The sequence below is a fragment of the Coffea arabica genome, chromosome 9c, assembly GCF_036785885.1.
Source record: "Coffea arabica cultivar ET-39 chromosome 9c, Coffea Arabica ET-39 HiFi, whole genome shotgun sequence".
Lineage (NCBI taxonomy): Eukaryota > Viridiplantae > Streptophyta > Magnoliopsida > Gentianales > Rubiaceae > Coffea > Coffea arabica.
Window position 1 is genome coordinate 38,499,575 of NC_092326.1, and position 24,833 is coordinate 38,524,407.

General features: G+C 36.2%; 2 protein-coding genes across 3 annotated transcripts; both read left to right on the forward strand.

The window, feature by feature from the left end:
- The first annotated feature begins 214 nt into the window (after positions 1-214).
- On the forward strand, positions 215-11,218 carry LOC113710265 (uncharacterized). Of its 2 annotated transcripts, none has more exons than XM_027233177.2 (9): positions 215-519; positions 1,683-2,489; positions 2,564-3,021; positions 3,192-4,919; positions 8,188-8,305; positions 8,402-8,491; positions 9,871-9,936; positions 10,117-10,215; positions 10,769-11,218. In XM_027233177.2, the coding sequence occupies exons 1-9, from the start codon at positions 463-465 to the stop codon at positions 10,892-10,894; spliced, it is 3,549 nt and encodes a 1,182-aa protein (XP_027088978.2). In that variant the 5' UTR covers positions 215-462; the 3' UTR covers positions 10,895-11,218. The 2 variants fall into 2 exon arrangements, with proteins under 2 accessions (XP_027088978.2, XP_027088979.2); XM_027233178.2 differs by having other exon boundaries at positions 1,689-2,489.
- A 1,742-nt stretch (positions 11,219-12,960) lies between these two features.
- LOC113709101 (uncharacterized) lies at positions 12,961-24,450 on the forward strand. The gene is made up of 15 exons (XM_072064820.1): positions 12,961-13,116; positions 13,210-13,317; positions 13,458-13,572; positions 14,172-14,908; positions 15,033-15,164; positions 15,622-15,711; positions 15,914-16,037; positions 18,166-18,489; positions 19,354-19,418; positions 21,161-21,329; positions 22,415-22,519; positions 22,645-22,746; positions 22,829-23,002; positions 23,814-23,945; positions 24,030-24,450. Coding segments are annotated over exons 1-15 (2,541 nt in total). The 5' UTR covers positions 12,961-13,114; the 3' UTR covers positions 24,192-24,450.
- The last annotated feature ends 383 nt before the right edge of the window (positions 24,451-24,833 follow it).

Here is a 24,833-nt window from a genome sequence, read left to right on the forward strand (position 1 = left end):
ATTACCCATACTCTCACTATCATTTTATTATATAATTTTCATTTATTAGAATAATATGATAAAACAAATGACGGGAGTGTGAATAATAAAACATGAAGTGCAAATAATATTTTCCTAATTTTATTATATTCTTATAATTTCATTTGACTTAATAAAAAGAAAAAAAGAAAAAAAAAACGACGCCGTGGCCCCTCAACCTTTTCTGAAATCTAAAACCCTTCCAGCACTTCCCTCAAAGGGGGGACACAAAGGCCTAAAACCCTTTCTTCTCTTCTATCCATCTCTCTTCCCAACTGAACAACATTCACACACAGTCACACACCGCCACCCCCGCCGGCGGTCACACTCCCACAAAACAGATGTAGCATTATCAATTTCATCTAAATAAAGAATTCAAGAATATAATTGGCTGTTCTTGGGCATTGCCTTGTATTAACGACCAATAATAAATCGCCTTCTTTTATGGCTCTGGTTCAACTACTCTTTTCAACTGCTACTTCTAGCTGCCGCTCCATTATGGTACCAAAAGCCAACCCCATTTTTGTTTTCGTTTGAAGCCCTTTATTATTTCTTTTCCAACTTTGCTGGTAGAATGTTAATGGGTTCAATTCTAAATTGTTGAAAGTGCTGGTAGGAAGGATTTTTATTTTTCATCTTTTTCTTTTGGGACTTATCCAATTGGTTTGTTTAATGGGTTGAATAACCGAAATGCTGTTATGGTTTGTAGTTCTTCATGGTGCTACTTTTCTATATGTGTTAAACTAGGTGGGCTTTGTCTGGAATGCAGAACTTAGGGATGCGGCGAGAAGGGAATGATCAAACGAGAAATAAATTTTATTTGTTTTCTCAGAACTCGTTGTCAAACAATTGGAGGACTGAATTTGCAAACATATGCCATCACTTGGGCTTGTGTCTCTCATTTTCAAGTTGTGCATATGAAAGTTCTTAACTTTGATGCATATAATTTATCAGAAAGAGGAGTTTTGCTTCTTCTTTTTTTCCCTTATTTTTCTCTTATTTCACAAGAAATGAATTGAATCGATGACCAAAGATAACTGGAGAACCTTGAGGGTTAATAGGGAAATTGAGGAACATGATGGAAAGGAAGAAAGTTTTTGGAAGGAAAACTGATTTTTGTTGCTGCAAAAAGAATGCAGGAATGAGGTTTTCAGTAGTTGAACGAGTTAAGTGCTAGATGTTAAGCATTACTGCCTGTCATCTTTGGTGCCATTGAGTTGCATTACTGTGTAATTTGGATTTGCTTATATATAGCTGATAGAACACGTGAAAACTTTGTAGATTTTCTTGTTCCAGCACTCTCATAAACCTTATCTAGCACGAATGACTAATATCAGTAATATGTTATCCTTGAAATGGTTGCGATGTTATGTTTGATTTTTTTTTTTTGAAATTAGTGCAAATGTGTTGATACTGGGCCTGGGCTATGTTCTTCATAATTTTACTAATAATCTAATCCATTTCCTGGACTAATATTTCTTTGACTTTTTTTTTCTTTCCTGTATGAGTATTGTTCAGTCTCAAAGTTTGACCTTAAATTAATAAGCTTTGAGTAATTTGATCATAGAAAGAAGTTATTTTAGATTAATTCCAATGTGAGCTTCCTTATCCTCCTTTGTATCTTCAGTTACTGCAAAATCATAATTGTGTTTTTGTGCTAAAAGTTGCAGAATAGGACTTTGCATAATATCTCAGGGACATGCTTCCTAGGTTCACCATTCAAAGGTGCTGATCAATTTGCCCAGTTACCCCAAAAACTTAGGGTGTGCTCTGCATTCACAAGATATCAACCCAAAGTTCTAAGGATTAAGTCTGAGCGAAAATCCTGTGCTCTCAAAAGCCATTCTTATGGGCTTTCGCCGTTCTCTGCCTCAATTCAACAGCCCAATATGAGAGTAGCATCATTAAGTGGTGCAATACAGATGAATGTAATAAGTTATAGGTCAATAGTTGGTTTTGAAAGTCAGTGCTATGCATTTGTCACTGGCAAGAGGTCTTTTTCCGAGGTCTCTGGAGCCTTAACACATAAAAATGATGCAGTGGGTATGCAAGGTGGTGGAAGTGGTAGCAATTCAACCTTAAAAGTATACAACAAGTACTGGAAAAGGAAAAAGGCATTTTCTGCTCATAGGAGGAATGCGATCTCCAATATTGGACCTGGAAGAGGCAATTCTAGTTATAAAGCATCTGATACTAAAGCCCCTGATACGGTCAGTTCAAAAGATGGCATTCCCATGGACAAGATGAAGGATGTGGAGTTGGACACTTCACATTCTTCTGATACCAGTGGAAGTCGTAATTCCAATGGTGTTAGCAAAGTGAAGCAGGCAAGGAGCAAGAAAAGCAAAAATCATGGTTCTGATAATACTGCTGCTTGTGACGAGGCAAACCATCTTAAAGACCCTGAAAAAGTTTCTCAAGCCAAGAAGCCTAAACCTAAGAAAAAAAACCAATCTCCTGTAGCTTCTCAGGTAAGTAATCTTTGTTATTTAGCCAATAACGGTTCTTCTTAACTGCAAATTGTTCTGACCATGCAGTTTTGCAGATTAATACAACTCAAAGTACTTCTACAGAAATACTTGAAAATGATGTCTTGACCAAGGATTCCAAACCTAAGCCTATTAAGTCATCTAGGAAGAAAAAGACTGATAAAGGGGTTGCTGCCCTTTCAAAATCTGATGAATCACCCGCTGATTCTTGTAGCAGCGAGGTATCACAGAGCCACAAATCACAGATGAGTGGCAAAAGTAGTTTGCGGGGCAAATTTCCTCAATTATATCCACCTGTTGCTAAATCAGTTGTGGTGGTGGAGTCTGTCACGAAGGCAAAGGTTATTCAAGGGTACCTGGGTGACATGTTTGAAGTCCTACCAAGTTACGGTCATGTTAGGGACTTGGCTGCAAGGTCAGGATCTGTTAGACCAGATGATAACTTCAGTATGGTATGGGAGGTTCCATCGCCGGCCTGGACTCATCTTAAGAGTATCAAGGTTGCACTAAGTGGGTATGATGTCTTTCTTTTGAATACTTGTTTTTGACTGGCAGTTGAATTCTATACTTGCTATGACAAGATTTGATAATATGTTTCAGTTTGGTCACAAGAAATTACCATTTAGGTTTGGCTTGTTCACCATCTTTACTTGCATTCTCATATGTGCATTTTTTCCCTTTCAGAGCCAAAAATCTTATTCTTGCATCGGATCCTGATCGTGAAGGAGAGGCTATAGCTTGGCACATAATTGAGATGTTGCAGCAACAAGATACCTTACGCAATGATATCACTGTGGCAAGGGTTGTTTTTAATGAAATAACAGAGTCGTCCATCAAAAATGCCCTTCAAGCTCCAAGAGAGATTGATGTAAGTTTGGTACATGCTTATCTTGCACGTCGTGCATTGGACTACTTGATTGGGTTCAACATTTCACCATTGCTTTGGAGGAAATTGCCTAGTTGCCAGTCAGCTGGTCGGGTTCAGTCAGCTGCCTTGTCTCTTATATGTGACAGGGAAACAGAAATTGACAAATTTAAGCCACAGGAGTACTGGACAATTGAGGTTGAGTTCAACAAGAAGGACACAAGTTCAACAGATACTCTCAGCTTCTCCTCAAATTTAACCCACTTTAGTGGCAAAAAGTTAAGCAAGGTATCTATTGGTTCTTACACTGAGGCAAGGGATATTGAACAGAAGATTAACTCATCCAAGTTTGAAGTTATTGCCTGTAAGGAAAGCAAAAGTCAAAGAAATGCTCCCAGCCCGTACATAACTTCCACACTTCAGCAAGAAGCAGCAAACAAATTAAATTTTTCTGCTTCATATACTATGAAACTTGCACAAAAGCTGTATGAGGGGGTGCAGTTAGCTGATGGTGAAGCAGTAGGATTGATCACTTACACGAGGACAGATGGATCACACATTTCTGATGATGCTGTAAAAGACCTTCAGTCGTTTGTAACAGAAAGGTATGGACAAAATTTTGCATCAAAAAGTGCTCGCAAATATTTTAAGAAGGTGAAGAATGCTCAAGAGGCCCATGAAGCTATTAGACCAACTAATATCAGGAGGCTACCTTCAGTGCTTGCTGGGGTCCTGGATGATGATTCTGTGAAGTTATACAAACTTATTTGGTCTAGAACCATTGCCAGCCAAATGGAACCTGCTATTATTGATCAGGTACAACTTGATGTTGCGAATACTGATCGATCCATTATGCTTAGATCTTCGTGCTCAAGAGTTGAATTTCTAGGCTACCAAACTGTGTTTGAGGATGTGGAATCCAATACAGTAAGTTTGAATGAGAATGAAGTAAATAATCGTGGTGAGCTTTTCAAGGTTCTGAGTACTTTGAAATCTGGGGATTCTTTGAATTTGGGTAAGGCAGAACTTGAGCAACACTATACACAACCACCACCACGCTACTCTGAGGGGGCATTGATAAAAAAGATGGAAGAGCTTGGCATTGGAAGACCTTCTACTTATGCAATAACGATTAAGGTGTTGAAAGATAGAAATTACGTAACAGTAAAAAGCAGGGTTATGCATCCAGAATTTCGAGGGCGGATGGTGTCTGCTTTTCTTTCCCATTATTTTTCTGAGGTCACAGATTACAGTTTCACTGCTGACATGGAGACTGAACTTGATAATGTTTCAGCTGGATTGACTGAATGGAAAGGCCTTCTAAAAGATTATTGGACAAGGTTTAGCAAGTATTGTACACATGCTATTAATGTCCATATTCATCAGGTGGAGAAGATGCTGGAGAAGGAATTTTCAGATTTTTTGTTTGCTTCTCTCCCAGATGGAAGTAGGAGATGCCCTAGTTGTTTGGAGGGAAATCTAATCTTCAAGGTCAGCAGATTTGGGGCAGGCTACTTTATAGGTTGTGATCAGCATCCAAGATGCAAGTGAGTATGCTGCTTATCATATTTATTTTCTAATGCTAGCTACATTCTTTGTGGATGCTTTTTCAGTCTGTACTTTCACTGTCTTGTGCTGTCTCCACTGTTTGACTACAATTTCCTATGTGATAAAAGTGTTCGTTACACGTCAATGTGTTATGTCCATGGTTATTTGGTACAGTCTGTGCAAGTATGTGAGCATCGGATGCTCTGAAAGAATGAGAGTTTTGATTAAGTAGTAATCAGGTCAAGAAATGAATAAGTGATCCAACTTTCTTTTCTTCTTTTTCTTTAAATACCATCCCTGGGGTACGCAATGCAGTAAAAACGTATTAATCTTATATAAATGACTTTTGATAGGTTGTATGCTTCTAAGACTGGATTTAACATCATTTTATATACTGGATACTTGATCACCAGAAGAATGGAAATTTACCACTGTGCTGGTCAATCTGCTGGTTGAAGTCCCTGTATTGACATAGCACTTGATCATATGTTTGACCAAATAAAATTCAATCTTCTCTTTCAATTCTCCATATCTTTTAATTTTTAGACATCATAGATTGAACTTGTCGACACCGGTGTAGATGGGACTTTTGGAGACCAATTTGAAAGAGAACCACTGTCCAACCAAATGAGCCTGCACATCATTTTGTGAATGCTTTTTAACAATTTTAAGCAAAATCATAAAGTTTATAGGAGAAGAAGAGTGAGATTTCTTCTATTAGACTCTCTCTCTCTCTCTCTATATATACACACACAAAGATAAATTTGACAAAAAAGGAAGTATTTCTGTCAGAGCTTGAGGGGATAATGCTTATATAGTATTCTGTGACCAAAAGTTAAGAACAAGACCAGATGGTTTCTTGGCACAATTTTTTAACTTGGTCCAGTTCTAAAAGAGATAAAGCTGAATGGAAAGAGTATCGAATATATCAGCACAGCATACGGCTTGGTTGGTGGGGGGCTCTTCAGGCCTGGAAGAGGAGAGCTTAAATTTCTCTTGTTTTCTTTCTCTTGTTGTGAGTAGTTGCAGAGAGGTATTTAGGCTGTAATGAGTGGAAAAGGGGCTCACCCTCAGGTGGTTGGGGTTCTGGGACAGTCTGTCTGGTGATAAGGTGCAATTTTACATTGATATGTCTTTTGCTTTACTTTTACATGTTTTGATGACATAGATATCCTTAAAAACAATATCTAATATCATACTCGTTCGTGATTCTGTCTATCTTAATGGTAATTGTGAGTTATGTATGATTGAAACTACAAGTTTATTGTGCAAGGTTAATCAATGAGACTAGTTTAGTGGCCGTTTAGGTTCTAGCCTAATTTTAAGGATGAATTGTCTACTGCTTTGAAAACCTAGTTTTTCTCTAGGATCTTTGCTATATATGCAAGAACATCAATGTGTTTAGAGTTCCGTCTTGAGACACCATTAGTGCCGTGAATGAGCTTGGGCTCTCATGTGCACAAAAGATTCAATATTATTTCAGAAAAGATGCGACATGTTTGAGCCCTGTGACTCAAAGGAAGGTGTGGTGAAGTTTTATGAGCTTTAGTCCTCCTTGAAAATCTGCCTTAAGAATTTAAAATCTCAGTGCTGACAAAAAGTCATGTATAATCAAGAAATGGTATCAGTCAATGATCTGAAATTTTTGGAGCGGAATCGAATATACCAAGACTTGCATATCATGCATTGAAGTTGAAATGGTTATGGAAGTAAAATAAGATGCTTTGTTGAGTGGCATACTATAGGGAAAAAAGGCATTGACCGGGGCAACTGTGGAGAGAAGTAAAATGCAGTTCCTTGTAATCTTCTTCAAAGTTCATTGCCCATTTTATAAAAGCTAGTTCTAGATTAAGTTTTGGTGGGATATTTGCTATAGAGCTAAGGCTTTGAATGAGGAATCTATGTCTTGATGATGATGAAGCAAACTAATTCCGGGTAACACTAGACACAGTGGCTTGGATGATGCAGTTGACTTAACCTTTGAATCTTGTCCCGCTTTGGAAGTAATTATGATACATTTCTTTATTTAAAAAAAAGTGAAGCAAAGCTTGCCTCTCAAATATGTTCCTTTATATTTTAATATATTTTTATATTTCCTGTAGATTTTGTTTTGTTTTATCTTCTTGTAGACTTGATGAATGTTTCTTCCTCATCTTTTTTCTCTCTTGCTGGCTATGCGCCTCACATCTAAGCTAGTCATTTTGATCTCACTATCCTGTAGTAGTCTTTGTTATTAAACAGTTCAAAACATCCGCTCCTACTTTTGTGAATTAGCATTACTAGAAAATCCTTACCATCACTTTTACTGATAGATAATTGAATGATCTTGGGCTTCAGTCCACCATCAAATCAATTATTGCTTTATCACTCTTAAGAGTCCAGAAGATATCTAGAGAGTGATATACTGCTGCAGTTCTTTCAATCTCCTTTTTGGAAGATCTCTAAACGAATGAAAAAGGTCTCTCAATTTTAATTCAGAATTTTGTCTGCTTACTTTTGAAGTGCTGGTGAAGGATTGCCTGAAATTGAATGTTAATGAATTTGGAAACTTACAGTTGTATTCTTTCATAGTCTGTTCACAACCAGAAAAGATACTTTTCATTGGGAAGTAATCCAGAGTAAATAGATTTGGTCCCTTACTATGTTAACAGCTGAACTTGAGGAAAACAAAAGAAAACTATATCAGTATTCATTTTCTGTTCGAAGAACTGAGGGAGGATACTTACTAGTTGTAACTTTAAGATGGATAGGTGTTGGTGGGATATGGCATTTTTTATCTCTTTGGAGTCTCAGTACCAGACCTGATAAATTATCTTGATTGAGGAGTGTTGGAAGGGGAAAGAAACAGGAACAGATCAGGCTGTTACTTCATCTATATGTCTGATAGATTCTTTTCCTTATTCAATCATTGTGTAGATGTACAACTTTTTTCCTGCATCATACATTCTTTTAATTTTCTTAGAGCTGAATGAAATCGAAAGATGAAAACAATATACAACACAAGGCTAATCCAACTAAGTGGAGTTCTTACACTTTTTTCTTTCTTTATGTTTTGCTAATTTATGATTTTTGTTTTCCCAGTCAATTCTGGGCAGGTAACTAGAATTCTGGGCAGGTAACTAGACTGTTCTTTGTCATTCTCTGGTAACTGTCTGGCTGCAAATGTCATCAAATTATATTTATTAGACTTCTGTTAATGGTCCCTGCTTGTTGATAGCCATTGGTTTGTGATTGAGCTTACATCTGAAATTATGAGCTGTTCTGCAGGTATATTGCCAAGACATTATGTCGCGAAGGCGATGAAGAGATCCCTAGTGACAACAATAACAAAAAAAATATGGAGGAGCCAAAGTTGCTGGGCCTAAATCCTGGTACCAATGAGAAGGTTTGGCTAAAATTTTCTACTTACTGGGTTACCAAATGATATATATGTTGTGTAGATTATTTTTGTTTACATACATACATTAATGGTTGTGTTTAGGTTCTTCTGAAGAGTGGTCCGTATGGAAACTATGTTCAGCTTGGTGAAGACAGGGAAGGTTTCTTGCCTAAACGAGCTTCCCTGAACAAAGTAAGTAAAACAGTTAGTGGCTTACATAAAGAGCTCCCCAACCACGAAGCGCCCCCCCCCCCCCCCCAAAAAAAAATCCCAAAAAAAAAAATCTTCTACACTGAAGAATTGATTTTTTAAGAGTAGAATCTGCATTCTTGTTATTTAGGATTTAACATCTATTTACAGAGAAATTTAATTCTAAGGGAAATATTACCACCATATACCATGAAGTTTCTTGTGGAATTATATTAATTTGTCCAACTTGTTTACGTTGCACGCTAGAGTCTGCAGCACTGTCCAGTATTTAACTATTTTTGGTTCGCCAGCATTTTCAACTGTTATGTGAACATGGTTTTGTTCTCCAATACCTTTTTAATACTGCTTCTGTGCCTGAAAGAGTGATGTATAACTTTTGTTTATACAGAATCTTGTAATTCTTTTTTCTCTTAATTCTGCCAACTTTTGGTATCTTTGAATAATTGCATCGATGAACTCCAGTATTCTGATACATCTTCCTTGTAGTTTATTTAACTCTTTGGCAAGAAAAATTTGGTGCAAGTGTAATAGTTCCATTTTGAACATAAAGGAAAATAAATGTGTTAACAGAATTTTTGGTCATTTAGCTGGTAAAGTCAAACTTTTCATTGTGAGTTCACTACAAAATTTTGTTGAAAGCTTGGGGGTGGATGTCTCGTCTTCTAATGGTTGACTTATTGAGGCCCCTAGAACTTTTATTTTGTGCACATTTTCGGTGCACAGATTGTGCCTCTTGGTCTAGTCAATTTAACTTATGACTTACCAGAAAATTGGAATATGACTTTAGATCTGGCTCAAGTAATATCACATCATGTTTGATAATTGTTAATATGGACAGTTATGGTTTTGGTAAGCAATATGGTCATTTGGATACTTCCTTTTAGGGGTCAATGCCATTTAAGAACATGGGTTGCATGTGTTTGGTTCATGGATGGGAGTCGCATATTACATTGTTTTACTGTCATGGAGCCTATTTTAACACTGCAGTGTTATGCTTCCTTATTCCTTTTTGTTGTTGCGCAACTATGTCACTTTACCATATCTTGGACTATTTTGTCATTTATTCATCTGTGACATCTACTACGTTAAACCTGTGACTTGATGTCAACAATTGGCTTAAAGTCTTCTTGTTGATTGAGGTTGTCCCATGTTGAAAAGCATTTTTAGTTGCTTTCTTTCTTGGAACATTTAAACTGGTTTATTTTGATTTGAACACTTAATTTAAAAGTTACGGATCGTGAGTATCTATCGTCCTTTCCTTCTACAGGGATCAGAAATTCAGTTCTTATTTTTCAAAATTCTGACTTTTACACATCAAATCATGAATGGGAAGGTTTACTGGATTTCCTTTTCCTTTCCAGGTAAAAGATTTGGATTGCGTTACCTTGGAAGTCGCTCTTGAGTTGCTGCGCTATCCAGTGACCTTGGTGTGTCTGTTAGCAGATTGTACTGTTGTTCTTTGTCCAGCCACTCCCCAACCCCCCCCCCCCCCCCCCCCCCCCCAAAAAAAATCACCCCCAGGCCCAACACACAAAAAAAGGAAAACTCAAAATGGTGCTTAAGTATTTGCTGGTCAACTCATCTAAGTTGCTTGTCTGATATATTAGGGGAAACATCCAGATGACGGCCGGCCTGTGACTTTATTTCCTGGAAAGAAGAAAAGTTTTGTCATTAGACATGGGAGGACATTCGCTCCTGTTCCCAAGGTATGTTTTCTAGTTAAGTCTCTCACCGGCCTGCAGCTGTACCATTTATGTCTATATGCGATTTAGAGTATTGCGTTTAATTTTTACAATGGTTATAATGGCTGTCATAGGATGTTCAAGCTAGGGATAATTTACTGCTTCTGGTGTGCAGAGCCCAGTACTGGAAACTTTTAACTCATTTTGACAACAGAAACAGTTTAAAAACATTATTGCCTTGTTGGTTGAAGATGTTGCCCTTCAACAGATATTCTGATGCATGCACAAATTTATGTCACATTGTAGTATATCCTTTTCTTTTCTTTTTAACGGTACCATGGATGTCGCATCTAGAACACAAAGAGTACACATAAGAAATTGGGAAATGGTGAAGTAGTAAATCATGAAGTAGACATGGGCTCGAAAAATGAATCGAAAAGTAGCTTACCCTTCTTGTCTGGTGTGTTTCCTTATTTTGAACTGTAACTGTAGTATAACTTTGACCTCTTTTCTTGGTTTTTTCCAAATACACAATGCAGTCTGCTATAATGCTTAATCCTCTGAATATTGTGGACAGAACATTAAGTCTGAAGATGTTACCTTAGAGCAAGCGATGGAGTTTCTTAAGGGACCTAATACAACAAGAGTTGGGCGGCCAGTTGTCAAGAAGAAGCTGGAGGAAACCATTGAGGCAATATATTAGTTTTCACAGATGAAAGAACTGAAACCCTTTTTGACTAATTGAAAACAGAAGACAAGCCATTGTTACACTACTGGCATTTCTTGCAGCTGTCAGTTCTGGCGAAGAGCTTTGGATGCAGTATATGACAAAATTCTTTTGAATACGATTAGGAGGATAAAAGCCAATTTGCAGCAGCAAAGAGAGAAAAAGAAAAAATGACTTGATATAATTGGAATCAGATACTACTTTTTTTCATACGTGTTTTAAATATCTTTTGATGTAATTATGCTTGTATTATGCAAAAGCGCCTAATTTTTATATCATGAATGCATTTTTTATGGTTTAGTTTTTTTCGGCATTGTAATAATTTTTCCTCAATAAACGTACATCTTTTCTTATTGAAAAAAAAAAATCCTGAAAATAAGTGAAAGCTACAAGTATTCTTGTCCCAGTAAAGAACTACATTGGCAAAAAAAAAAAAAAAAAAGAGATTCATGCAGACATATTGATCACTCTAATGTGTGATGTTCTGAATTTTAACAGAAGTTCTCTTAGTTTTACACCCTTTATATTGCTCAATTTGAAAACTGAATAGCCAATTGCAAAACCTGAAAATTGAAGTTGACCATCAATTATCAAATCGAGTTAATTATTCTTGAAATAAACCTTCCCAAAAAAAAAGGGTTCAATTTTTTGAGGGATGTTGTCTAATAATTTCATATAAAAAAATGGGTAAGAGGATTAGTATTCATAATTTTTTAGGCATCCTTAAGAAGAATGGTCGTATTTTGAAGTAATCAAAATAGGGCTGTACATACTACATAAACTTATATCTTAAAATTGTAGTTGATAAGTGCGAGGTATACATATAACAATTAGCTCATTTTACGGTCAAGTTTTATATTTATAACGTCCTAAATATTTCATACGCGATTTTTCACAAGTACACCTACAAGGAAGATTGTCAATTACCGTCACTACTAAAATTTCTCTATTATTTAGACGACTAACAAATTAAAGAAAATAAAAATATGCTAAACTTATGCAAGAAAATAGTAAATAAAAGTTTCTTGGATTATGGTATTCCTAACTACTCATGCAAGTGCTATTTTTGGATCATTGAGTACTACTATCTTAGCTAATTATGGCGTAATTTTCTCATGCATGTGAAACCTACTCTCGTAGTGAATCAACTATACTTATAACTAATCCATGCCTACTCTCATGGTTATGAAATTAGTTACAAATTAATTACCTCTATGAAATTATATAAAATGAATCACTAAAACCACAAAAATGTACCTCTACTCTCGTGATTGTACTGTTTAGGTTTAGCACTTCTTGAACTAGTATTAAATCTCAATTTTCATTGAACAAACAACACCTTTAGATAATCACAATTAATGGTACCAAACTAATCATGATTTGAGGAGCAAAAGTGCTAAATAACTTGTTCAAAATAAAAGTATCAAATAGCTAAGAAATTAACACAATACAATCATAAAAAGTTAAACCAAACCTAAGGTATAAACTTTAGAAACACATAATAAATATAAAATCCAAAATTTGCATATTAACTAAACTTATAATCAATTTCAAAAGATAAAGAGTTAGGAAGGTAAAGTAACCCTTGTCACACGAGCTCTCTCCTTGCCTTTTTCATTCTCCAACTTCTTTTTCATTTAGTTAATACACAAGAAATGATGAACTAATTAAAACTATATTGCCTAAACTAAAGAGCTAAAAACTATCTAAGAACTACATTTTGTGGTGTTTCTTCACCCCTTCTCTAAGCTCTCTTGATTCTTGCAACTCATGGCTATTTATAGGTGAATTTAGTCTAGAAATGAGCCAACTAGGGGTGTTACCAATCCCAACCTTATAAAGTTTAAATTAGGGCTCACAGGCAGGGAGATTAATCTGACAAAATTAGGATACTGCCCATGTTGAAAAAAAAAAGAGTAGTAGTTTAGGCTGTTGAGGGGTAACTAATTAACTATAAACATAAGGGGTTTTAGTGTAATTAACCCAAAAGATAAACTAACTCTTACTTTCGTGTTTTCTTTCGTCACCCTGCCGCAGCTTCGGCGCCGCTCAGGACTTCGCCGCCACCGGCCACATTTTCTCTCCTGTGGAGAAAAACCTCAAAACCCTCAAAATTCAGAATCCCAGTAACTTCATTTTCTCACCCTTTTTCTCTTTCATACGCATAGAGCTGATTCTAACAGGAAATTCAAAGCAATGTAAGTCTCCATCATTTAATTCTAGCTTTTTTTTTTTCTATTGGAAGTTAAGTTGCAACTGTTGTACTAATTGCTTGTGCATTTATGGAAAAGGTCTCGAATATGTGTGAAGAATTTGCCGAAGTACGTTGGTGAAGATCGTCTCAGAGAATTCTTCTCCCAAAAGGGTGAAGTTACTGATGCCAAGCTCATGCGTACCAAGTATACATCTTTTTGCGGTTGTTGGTTATTAATTTTTGATATTAATTATTTTATGCAATATGAGGATGTCATTGTTGAATTTTCGCGGGGTTTTTTTTTGAAGTTTTTTTGCTTGGTATGTTTTTTTATGTTTTGAGCAGGGATGGGAAGAGTAGGCAGTTTGGGTTTTTAGGATTTCGAACGGAGCAAGAAGCAGAGGAAGCTATCAAGTTTTTCCATAGGTCTTTCATGGATACTTGTAGAATTACTTGCGAGGTGTGATTCTTTTTTACCCTTTCTATTCATTTCTTGGTCAGTTTCTCTATTTGGTATTTTTGGTAGCAATTCTGAACTTTTATTAACTGTGTTTGAAGAAATATGCTAACATGGATGAGTTTTTGAAGATTGATGATTTTAGAAGTTAGTATGTTTGATTTGGCAAGGTTTGAAGTTAAACTATTATTACAAAATAAATTGGTTGTAAGCATGATTAAATTAGTACAGTCACCTTTTGCAAGTTTTGAACTTCTCTTATAGTAGTGAATTCCTGAAAGTTTAAAGTGAGCAAAGAATGATCTTTCCAAATGAGTTGGAAATGGTCTTTTTTGTATTGCTATAGGTTCCTGGCAATGGCAAGTTCCTTGCTCTTTTAATAATAGTTTTAGTATATAACGAAAATATTGAAGAATAAAGAGTTTAGCTTAAATGCTTGAAGGATGACATCAGTTGATTGTCTTAGACATTAGTACCTCATTTGTATTTTATTTGTTATAGTACCTGTTACTACAATTATAGACAAAGTTCATTTCACTTGGAAAGATTTTGTCATTGATTTTTTTCTTTTTCTGAGAGTAAATTCATCTACATTTGGCCAGATTGCCAGGAAAATTGGTGATCCAAATATTCCACGTCCTTGGAGTAGGCACTCATTGAAGAAACAAGAGAAATCATCAGAGGAGGGAAAGGAAGTGCCTGGTTCAAATAGTTCAAAGATTGCAAACTCAAAAGAGAAGAAGAAAAAGGAAAAGAATAAGAAGGATGATGGCAATGACGATCCTCAGCTTCAGGAATTCCTTGACGTCATGCAGCCACGAAGTAAGTCAAAGTTGTGGGCTAATGATACCCTAACTGCTACCTCAACAGATCAAAGAAAAATGATTGGAGATAAGCAAAGTGAAGTGAGAAAAGGTGACCAGAAATCAAAGTTAAATGAAAGTGATGACGAGGAAAATAGGTCATCTGAGACTCTAGATGCAGATAAATCACAAAATCCAGTTCACGATGATGTTATATCTGATATGGATTATTTCAGAAGTCGAGTAAAGAAAGAGTGGTCAGATTCAGAAGGTGAAGATGGAGAAAATGAGGATAGTTATGAGGAAGGAGATATCGAAAATGGTAACAGTGATTCTCGGAGGCAAACCAAAGATGAAATGGATATTGAAGATGAAGATGAAGAAGATGTCCAACAAGAAAATGACAAAGATGGAGATGGTGAAGAACCTGTTGACGAACTGATTGAGACTGAAGGACCATCATCAACTGTGGAAGATCCAAAAGAAGTTCTGGAGAGTGGCCGTCTATTTGTCCGTAATTTGCCATATACTACCACGTAAGTACTGAACATTCTTCTTCTTAAAATCATACCATAATAACGTAAGTTGCCAGAATGGCAGTAACCACGGTCTTTCCAATTTGTGACATTCTTATCTTTTGACTTCTGATAATGACTTTAGAGAAGAGGAACTTGAAGAGCACTTTGGAAAATTTGGAAATGTCTTGCAAGTCCATATTGTTGTGGATAAAGATACGAAACGGTCCAAGGGGATTGCTTATGTTCTATATGCGCTTCCAGAATCTGCTTCTAGGTACTGTATCGAGAAACAGTCAGAAATATGCTTTTTTATGAAAATTTGCTGGTATTAGTTTCCATTAGACTTCAAATTGCTAAGTATTTTGCACCATCAAGGTGTGAAATCTGAGTTTTACCTCATTTGATTGGATTGGATTGTGCTTGAAGATTTAAGCTAGATTTTTTGTTTGAATAAATCATTTCTTACATGTATTAGTGATGCAAATTCAATATCTAGATCTGATTCATATTTTGCATCATTCACTTTTTTTTTGTCACTATATTAACAATGAAATTTTCTTCTCCCAAGGAGTTCTATAGCATGTTAGGGTTCTTTTTTCCGTCTTTCCTTGGCATATTTTATTTATTTTGAGAGCATGTCATTTGTAATTCTATTGCATAAAGTCGTGTAAATTTGTATTCATCGTATGTGCATCTGAAAATTCAAGCAGCTAACTTCTAGATTTCTTTAGGGCACTAGAAGAACTGGATAGTTCCATTTTCCAAGGAAGATTACTGCATGTTATGGTGGCAAAACAAAACAGTTCTTCTGAGAAACAAAAGTAAGTTTTTTTCCCCGTTAAATTTTTAGATTTTTCTATTCTGCAGAGATTGTTGGTCTTCCTTTTCTTTTTTCTTTTTTGAAATGCATACAGGGAAAATTACGTCGATGTGAAGGTTTAAATATCAATAATGTATCCTGTGTACTTGTTTAGAAGCTGTATGATTGACAAGAGCCACACTTCTACTGTTCTTGTGTTGTAGGACCAATGTGTTGACTCAACAGTCTGCAAAAACCTTTAAGCAACAGAAGGTGGAGGAGAGGAAGACATCTGAGGCTAGTGGAAATACACGATCATGGAATAGCTTGTTCATGCGCCCTGATACAGTATGTTTCTTACTCATCTTCACAGCTTGACTCAGAAAGAATTTATAATGGTCTGCAGGATTTGCATATGTTTTTGAGTTTACCCTTAAAATTTGATGAGGATTTTGTTTAAGTTTCTTGACCTTCTATTTCATCATCAGGATTCCTAGCTTTCTATTCTATTCTTCTCGTTTCTATTTGCTTCTTTTTCAACCCAACATACAACAAGGCTGCTTGCCAGTCCCTAACAAAGAGTAGGAGAAAACCTTTATTTACAATTCCCGAAGTCGCTCCATCGAGTATGTTGACTACAAGAGTAAAATTACCTGGTGTATTCTACATCAATTGCTTGTTCTATAGTCTTCCTTTGGTTTCTTCTTCTAAAGCTTCAAGATAATGGTACGTTGAGCACTGGGCAAACACCTTCATAGAGACTGCTTCTGGTTTAATGCCAGATTAAGCCCATTCATGTCGTGTACCTTTCATCCAATGACTTTTATCCTTCTCTCCCAAGACAAAAAGAGTAGTTATTCTTCCATAGGATTGGAGAATTTGTTGTGTAGTTTGGTACTTTACCATTAAAACAGGCCTTCTGTCTTACTGCAGGGAGGAATAATAGCTTTATCACTAGGTAACATTTTATCATTGGGGCAACATGATAATGAGCGAATAGTATATATCGTTATTTTCTTTAAATGAGTGTTAATATTTAAGTTGTAAGATGATTAGTTTAGCTGTTGGCCTCTGTGTTTAAGAACTTATGGAGATTGATTACATTATCCTATTCATCTGCAACCCCACTACCCATTACACAATTGAAGAGAGAGAGGGACGAGTACTGACAGGACTTAAAAAAGAATATGAAAACAACGATCAGCTTTAGGCGATAATATTATGTTATTGCAAGCGCAAATGTTTGGAGTTCAAAACTTGAAGGAAACACATGTTTATTGGATAATTCAACATTATGTTCGCATTCTGCATTAATTGATATTTTATGTTGTGAATACTTTTGTTGAGCTTTTGGAAGAATGCACTCTTTTGGACATACTGTACCTCATGTGCATGACTTCTATCCGTGTTGTTCCTTAGAATGAAAAGATGAAAAGAAGATAGAATTCAAATGATTGATTGAGTGATTTTGGTGCATGCATTTGTTCTCGAGGAGAGAAAAAGAACAAATGCAGCCCCCGATAATGATGTCATTTTTATGTTTTTAGATTAAGGACTGAAAATGAATCTAGATTTCTCCTCACATAGGTACACTATATAGTGAAAATGTGTTATTGCAAAGAAAGCAACAATAGGAAAAAAAAGGTACAACTCCCTTTGGTGCCATGCAAAATGCATGCTCTCTCCACTTCATCCTTTGCCCACGAATTGCAACCTCTAGTTTTGATGTCTTCCTTTCAACTGAGTAAAGCTGCGGAGTAAAGCTGTCAATGTTTTTAACCTCTTTCCTAAATCAGGATTTCCTCTGAATGTTATAGCATCTTTAATCTTCTAGTTGTTTGGGTGTCTGATGTAGTCAGCTGCTTTGGTTGCTCAAGTACTGCCTTAGTTCTTTAGAACTAATTTTAGTTATGCATGTGCTAGAGAATTTTTTATTTTTTGGGGGACAAGAATATTGTTTCTCATATCTACTAGAGTTTCGCATCTGCAGGTTTTCCTCATTTAGAGTCTCAACTTCAATGTCATACCTGTTGAGCATTTCTCACCCTACAAGTTACGCTATTGGTTTTCTCTGTCAACTGTATGTACATTGTTGGACAGAGTTTGATGCTTGATATGTTCCTATATTACTTTATCCTTTCTTATAATGGTTATACTGCTATTTGGTTCTTATATTTTAATTTGGTTTCTCCTTAATTCTTTCTTATCTTGCGGTGGTTAGGATAATTTTTCCTGCTTAGTCTTAATTTATCCAAAACAATTTTTCCTGTGGTTTTGTTTTAGGATTCCCTTAGTGTCTTTAAATTTGCTTTATTGTGGTGTAATAATCATTTCTATATCTTGTATGGCATCATAATATGTTCATCTTTGACTATGGATTGGTATTGTCTGTAATAGTTTCTTTTTCCATGTCTTCTCCTAATTTGTATATGTGGAGCAAACTCTAATTCTTTTTCACTTGCTTCATAAATTGTAGGTTGTGGAAAATATTGCTCGAAAATTTGGCGTAAGTAAGAGCGACCTTTTAGATAAGGAAGCTGATGACTTGGCTGTTCGTATTGCTCTTGGAGAAACTCAAGTGATTGCGGAGACAAAAAAGGCTTTGGCAAATGCTGGGGTCAATGTTGCTTCCTTGGAGGATTTTGCTTCTGGAAAAACTGATGGTATAAAAAGAAGCAACCATGTTATTTTAGTGAAGAACTTGCCTTATGGATCATCTGAAGGTGAACTAGCTAACATGTTTGGGAAATATGGGAGCCTGGACAAAATAATTTTACCTCCGTCAAAAACCTTGGCTTTGGTATGCATCTTCTCTGCTTGAAAATTTTTCTTTTCCCTGCTTTTGGGATGTGACAAATGAACGCTGTCCATTTTACGTTGTGTTACTGAACATTCGACATAGTTGACCTTGAAGATGCACATAGAGCACTTCTTTTAGGTTTTTTAATTTTTTATGGATTTACTTATTTTTTTCACTTTTAAAATAGGAAAACTTCCTATTCGTCTTTATGTTGTATCTTTTTCATGCTTTATTGCCAGATCATATTTGTTCTGGCTTCTCGAGCTATCACACCAATATTTACATTTTCTGAATTGTTCTTTACATGCATTTTTTCACGTGTTAGACATTGAGTTGACTAGATCACTTTGACTCATATCAACTTCATATCTGGCATTAAACTTTTTGCATGATTTTTCTCTGACTGGAGCTGTGTCTTACATATTATTGGTGAATGGCTTCCACACCTTTTCATGATATCAACTTCATATATAGCACTAAAATCTTTTGCATTATTTCTCTGACTGGAGCTGTGTCTTGTGCTATCTGTCTTGCATATAATAGCTAGTGGCATGCAGGTGTGGACACATTCACACACCTGTATACACAGGCTTACGCTCGAGCAAAGACAATATATACTCTCTCTCCCATACTCACAGTTAATGTCAACATTTTTATATTTAAAATTTAAACCACGCTACTACAACTTTCAGTGGTGGGCATTGGACAAAAGTTGAGCAAAATGTGTGTAGTGATATTTAGGGATAGAAATTTTTTTCATGCTATATAGAGAATTGAAATATCATGATGAAGAAACTGGATAGACTATGGTTATTCTTTTAAATGCTTCAGATTCTTATGCTATCTTATTATTGCGAAACTTAGGTTGTCTTCCTTGAAGCGGCTGAAGCACGTGCAGCTTTCAGGGGTTTAGCTTACAAGCGTTACAAGTATGTTTTGCACCCTCGTTCACTATTAGTACTCATTGTCTGCATTCGTTATTTGCCTGTAGATCTGGTATCTGTGCTTGGCACTCTTCTATCATGTCCTTGATGCGTGGAAGCTTTGATAGTGGTTTCTTAAGCTGGGGAAACCAACTAAAGTCTTCAGCTGATTCTAACTCTCAATTTGTCATGGAGTCAAAGCTAGCAAGGTTTTACATGCTACTTGTGTATGTAATACTGTTACACATTAAGTAAATGGAACAAATTTGTTGAATATTTGGTTATGAGTTGGTCATAACCTAGCGATGAAAATCTGATATTCATGGCCCAAGTGCTGCATTAAGCTGCTTCATTTCTCTTAACAATATGTAAACTATTGAAATCCATCCTGCATTGTGGTAGAGAATATGTAGACAGACTGCTGATTTTGTTTCATAGAAGCAACACATAAGGACTTTTTCTTGTATTTCATAGGAACCATGCATGATTGATAATGGATTCATGATACTTTGCAGCAGCTGCTTCCAATCCTGTTTATCTTTTTTTAAGGAGCTAATTTTCATTTCCTATCCAAGTTATTTGGCATATTGGATACTGGTTGAGTTATTTTGCATATTTTCAAGCAGTTATATGCTAATTTTATGTCTTGCTTTGAGCTTTTTCTATTGATTTAAGGGTTGGCCTGGCCACAACTCAGTGTTCTTCCATGTTCCTTTCTATAGATTTAGCCTTTTACAAGGACCAACAAGGCTGTTTTGATAGAGAAATGAAACTAATAGTTCTTGAGGTTCAGATAGTTGTTTTCAAATTCTTGGTCTCATGCACCATCTGAGTGCTTGCTTTTTTTGGCATTATTGTTGGAAGATGGGAGGTGCCTGAAATCCCTTTTGCTGACCCTGTTTTATAGAAGGTTTTGGATGTTTGTCTCTTGCAAAAAAAAACTTGTAATCTAGAGGAGACATGCATTTGAATTAAGTTCCATGCCGTGCTGATTTAATTTCCTCTTGTTTATAATCTGCTGGGAGTTTGAAATAATTCTCTTTATGTCTTGCCTGCTGTCTTCTTGTATCTTGTCTACATACATATGCTCTCTTTCTTGCTTGCCATACTTTCCTCCCATTCTCTCCTTTAGAAATTCATGATGTACATGGCCTTGTTTTTATGGTTACATTGCTTGTTGTGCTTTCTGTAGTCATGCTTCTTAGGCAAAATATTTGTGCAGTTGTTAAAGGTTCTTTGCGGGAAATAGTGTAGAATTTTTTTAATTTATGTGCTGGTTCACATTTAGTTGAATATTATGCTGGCTTAACCACAATTATGCTTACATGAGTACATGTTTGAAAGCTTTATCATATGTGTCTGATTTAGTTGAAGCAAAAATTCACGTATCTAAATCCAATTTATGTGGATAAACTGCTATCATTAGTCATCTACATAAATAACTTGAGTACTTGAATTGTGAGATTACTATCCAATTTGCCAATGCACTTTAATATCATTGTTGTCTTGCTTCTCATAGTATAAAATGTATCCTCAAGTTTGAAAGATGCCATGCAGACAGCTTCTTTTGTTGTTTGTGGGGTTTTGAACGTATTTAATGACATGTTCAGTCAATTAATTGACCTCCCTAGTTTAGAGATTGGCTTTTTTAGCTTTTTAACCTGATGGTGATACTTTTAATTTCAAGAAAATCTGCAAGATGGTAAATATTAGTGACATTAATAATGACATCTCTTATTGTGACGTAGAGATGCTCCACTGTACTTGGAATGGGCACCTGCAAACATCCTTAGTCAAAATGCATCATCTTCAGATGGTTCAGATGATAATGTTGTTGGTGAGCATGATGTAAAGAAAGTTTTGTTAGAGCAACAAAGAGGAATTACGGATGCTGACGTTGATCCTGACAGGGTTGAGGTGATAATATGAGCTATTTCATGTCATCACTCTTCTTCATTGGTAGTTTTCATCTTACAATTATTGTATTTGTTTAAATCTTCTATTGGTTTTCAACTAGGTGGTGCTGAGTGTGGTTATAGTCCCTTCTCCCTTCTACAGTTCCTATGTTTTAAATGAAGTTTTGTTGTTGTTGATTTTCTTTTTTTTTTTGGTTTTTGGGGGGTTTTTTTTTTGGTTGTGGTGGGGGGGGGGGGGGGGGTTATCAGAAAAATGTGACTTATGGATGCAAGAAATTCAAGCCTGCGTGTTACAGCTCAAGCTTTAGTTGCACTTAAGAGTTATAAAGGACTTGTGTCCTCCTGCCCAGATTTCATGAATTATAATGTTTATCTTGATTTCAAAGTTATCAATTTGGTTGGCTTTAAAGGCACTGCATATGACCAATTATAAGTTCCGCTTGGTTCGGGTGTTTTGACTAAACTTCACTGTGGAGAAAGTAAAAACTGTTAGTGTGTGTTGATTATTGTAGTTGCTGACACTTGTCATAGACAAAATACAACTCTCTTTCCTCTTTCCACGTGATAATATCTAGGATAACTAGCATAAGACAAGATAACTAGCTGCCTTTGACGAAGTAAGGGAGTAAAGATGGTTCATCGCAACTAATACCCCTCCAGACGATTTTAATTCCTTACGTGAAGGTTCCGAATGGGTCAAGGTTGGTCGTCACCGCCTCAAGCTTCAATTAGGAAACATAATCTTAAGGTAAAATATCCAGTGGCCTTTGACGAAGTGAAGGGAAGTAACGATGGTTCATTGCAACAATCCCTCCCCTTTCAAAATATTTTGATACCTTCTGTGTCTCTGTGTGTGTGTCTGTTGTCTGTTTGTGGCAAATGAGTAAAGCTTGGTTGGCTTTAGATCAAGCTTCAATTAGGAAACACAATTTGATTCAGACAATGTTGAACTTAGTGATTTACCTACTATTGACCTCCATAATGTTCTCTTGAGTTATTTGGTGCATGAGCTGCATTTAGGGTCATGTGTTTGAGCTTGAGGGTCCATTCTAGAACTCATTTGTTTGCCATCTTTTGGTCATACAGTCGAGATCTTTGTACGTGAAGAACCTGAACTTCAAAACATCTGATGAGAGCTTGAAAAAGCATTTCATCAGACACCTGAAGGAAGGAAGAGTACAGAGTGTCCGGGTAATGCTTCTGCTTCTTATTCTCTTAACTTCATCAGAAGTTCAGAACATGTTACTTCCAGTGCTACTGTTGTCATCACTCACATGTTTAGATGCTTTCCTGTACTCAATGGTTTTCGCATTCAGGTGAAGAAACATGTAAAGAATGGGAAAAATGTTTCTATGGGTTTTGGTTTTATAGAGTTTGATTCCATGGATACAGCAATGAATGTTTGCAGAGATTTACAGGTAATATTTATTGTTCATGCAACCTTTAAACCTTTTTAGACTGTTTTGAGTTACTAATTTCAGTTTCTTTTCCTTGCCCCAGGGAACTGTTTTAGATGGGCACGCACTTATTTTGCAACTTTGTCATGCTAAGAAGGACGAACAAGTGCCTAAAATAGGGGAGAATGATAGGAGTTCGACAAAATTAATAGTGAGAAATGTAGCTTTTGAGGCGACGGAGAAAGATCTTAAACAATTATTCAGTCCATTTGGCCAGGTAGCTATTACTTATTGCCATGTTAAGAGTCACGACCATAAGTAGTAGAGTATTGTGTTGTTGAATCAATGATTGATAAGTTACTTATTTGGTTAAGTAATAACTAGACCTCAAAATGAACTACTGCACTCCATTTAGGTTCTTACATGTGGATTACAGATACTAACTCTGTTTATTTTGAACATCAAGCATAATCAGCAGTGACAGTTCAATATGCTATATATAAGCTCACATGATCACAGTGATAAGCATGTTTCACACCAGCTAATGAGGTTTATAGGTCACCTGAGTTTCAGTTGTGGCACAATTTGCAGTTCTTCTGTGTGCTATGCTGCCTCTTTCAAACCTGACAGCAGAATCATGCCATCCTTTTCTTTCTTTGTTGTTTCTAGCTTGTCAAATGTTTTCTGTTGGTTTTTCTAGAGTCGGACGAAAGTCTTTCATGAAATTTCCAAAAAATGAGAAAGAGAGGTTGGGGTTGGGTTGGCGGGCTGGCAAAGACTCAACGCCTTGCCAATGTCCTACATCATACCTTGGGGTTTCATCTTGAGGCAGTTATCAAAATTGCGGCAACCCCACTTACCACCACACTCCCCCCTCCCCCCTTGTCGGCCCAAAAGTAAAGAAGAGAAGGGAAATAAATTGAGAATCAAGCTGAAGGGCTTCTGACAAAAAAGTTTTTGTTGTATGGTTGTTTTTTCTTTCTTTCTGGCGATTGAGGTGGACTAAAGTTGAACAGTCTCTCTTTTTCTATCATATTCATTGAAATTTATTCTCTTTGACTGACATCGTGAGTATGATACGGAACCAGATAAAGCATTTGAGGTTGCCAATGAGGTTTGGGAAGCACAGAGGTTTTGCCTTTGTGGAATATGTGACAAAGCAAGAGACAAAGAATGCTCTTCAAGCTCTTTCTAACACCCATCTGTATGGTCGCCATCTGGTATGTTAGTTGAGACCTCTTGAAACATGCATATATCCTCCAAATATCTGTTCCAAGTTATCTGATTGCCGTTCTGACCTTCAGGTTTTGGAGAGGGCAAAAGAAGGTGAGAGCTTAGAGGAACTGCGGGCTCGTACAGCTGCTCAGTACACTGATGGGCAAAGTTCTACTAAATTTTCCAAGAAAAGGAAGCACATGGCTGTCTTGGATGAAGGCAGTCTTAGGTTTGAGAGAATTGCAGATTAGCTGGGCGGTTTGACATTGTTCTTTCTTTTGTATATTATAGAAAAGAAATGATGAAGATTAACTTCTTATTCCTCCATAAAAAAAAAAAAAAAAAAGATTGACTTCTTAGTCTTGCTTAGTTCTTTCTTGTGTAGTATGGCTCCATTTTTCCCAGTTGGCAGCCGTTACCTGGCATATGATCCCTTCTATAAGAATGCCATTGTAAGATTAGAGGGGTGTTTTACAAGGGCTAGTAAAATAAGTACTAATTATTAAGGTCTTTGTAGATTTTGTAATTTTTGCGCTATGCTGGATTGATTTCCAACTCTTCTTGAAATATCTCTATAAGCTTTAGTTTCTCAAGGATAGAAGAAGGTCTCATCAGTTGAGATCAGGGAACCAAACGCACAGGCTATGATGGACAAGTCTTGCTTAATGACTTGGAGTTGCTTTGTTGAATTAACATCTGCTAATATAGGGCTGAATATAAGAATACATATGTGTGAAATGGTGGTAAGATAACTGGAGAAAAACAATACAAAAAATTCTCAAAGGATTGCAAGTCCAATGCAGAATTCCGCACTCACTGTTCTTCTTCTTATTAATTTTTTTTTTTTTTTGCAATTGTTTATTTGCTCTAATATTCCACGTCCTTGCAAAAGA

Bases quoted from the DNA above. Each gene is read 5' to 3' on its own strand.
- LOC113710265 (XM_027233177.2), top strand. From the start codon at position 463: ATGGCTCTGGTTCAACTACTCTTTTCAACTGCTACTTCTAGCTGCCGC. The intron at 520-1,682 runs GTACCAAAAGCC...TTGTGCTAAAAG, and splicing joins CTAGCTGCCGCTCCATTATG to TTGCAGAATAGGACTTTGCA. The intron at 3,022-3,191 runs GTATGATGTCTT...TTTCCCTTTCAG, and splicing joins ATCAAGGTTGCACTAAGTGG to AGCCAAAAATCTTATTCTTG.
- LOC113709101 (XM_072064820.1), top strand. The intron at 19,419-21,160 runs GTATGTTTTGCA...ATTGTGACGTAG, and splicing joins TTAGCTTACAAGCGTTACAA to AGATGCTCCACTGTACTTGG. The intron at 22,520-22,644 runs GTAATGCTTCTG...TTTCGCATTCAG, and splicing joins GAAGAGTACAGAGTGTCCGG to GTGAAGAAACATGTAAAGAA.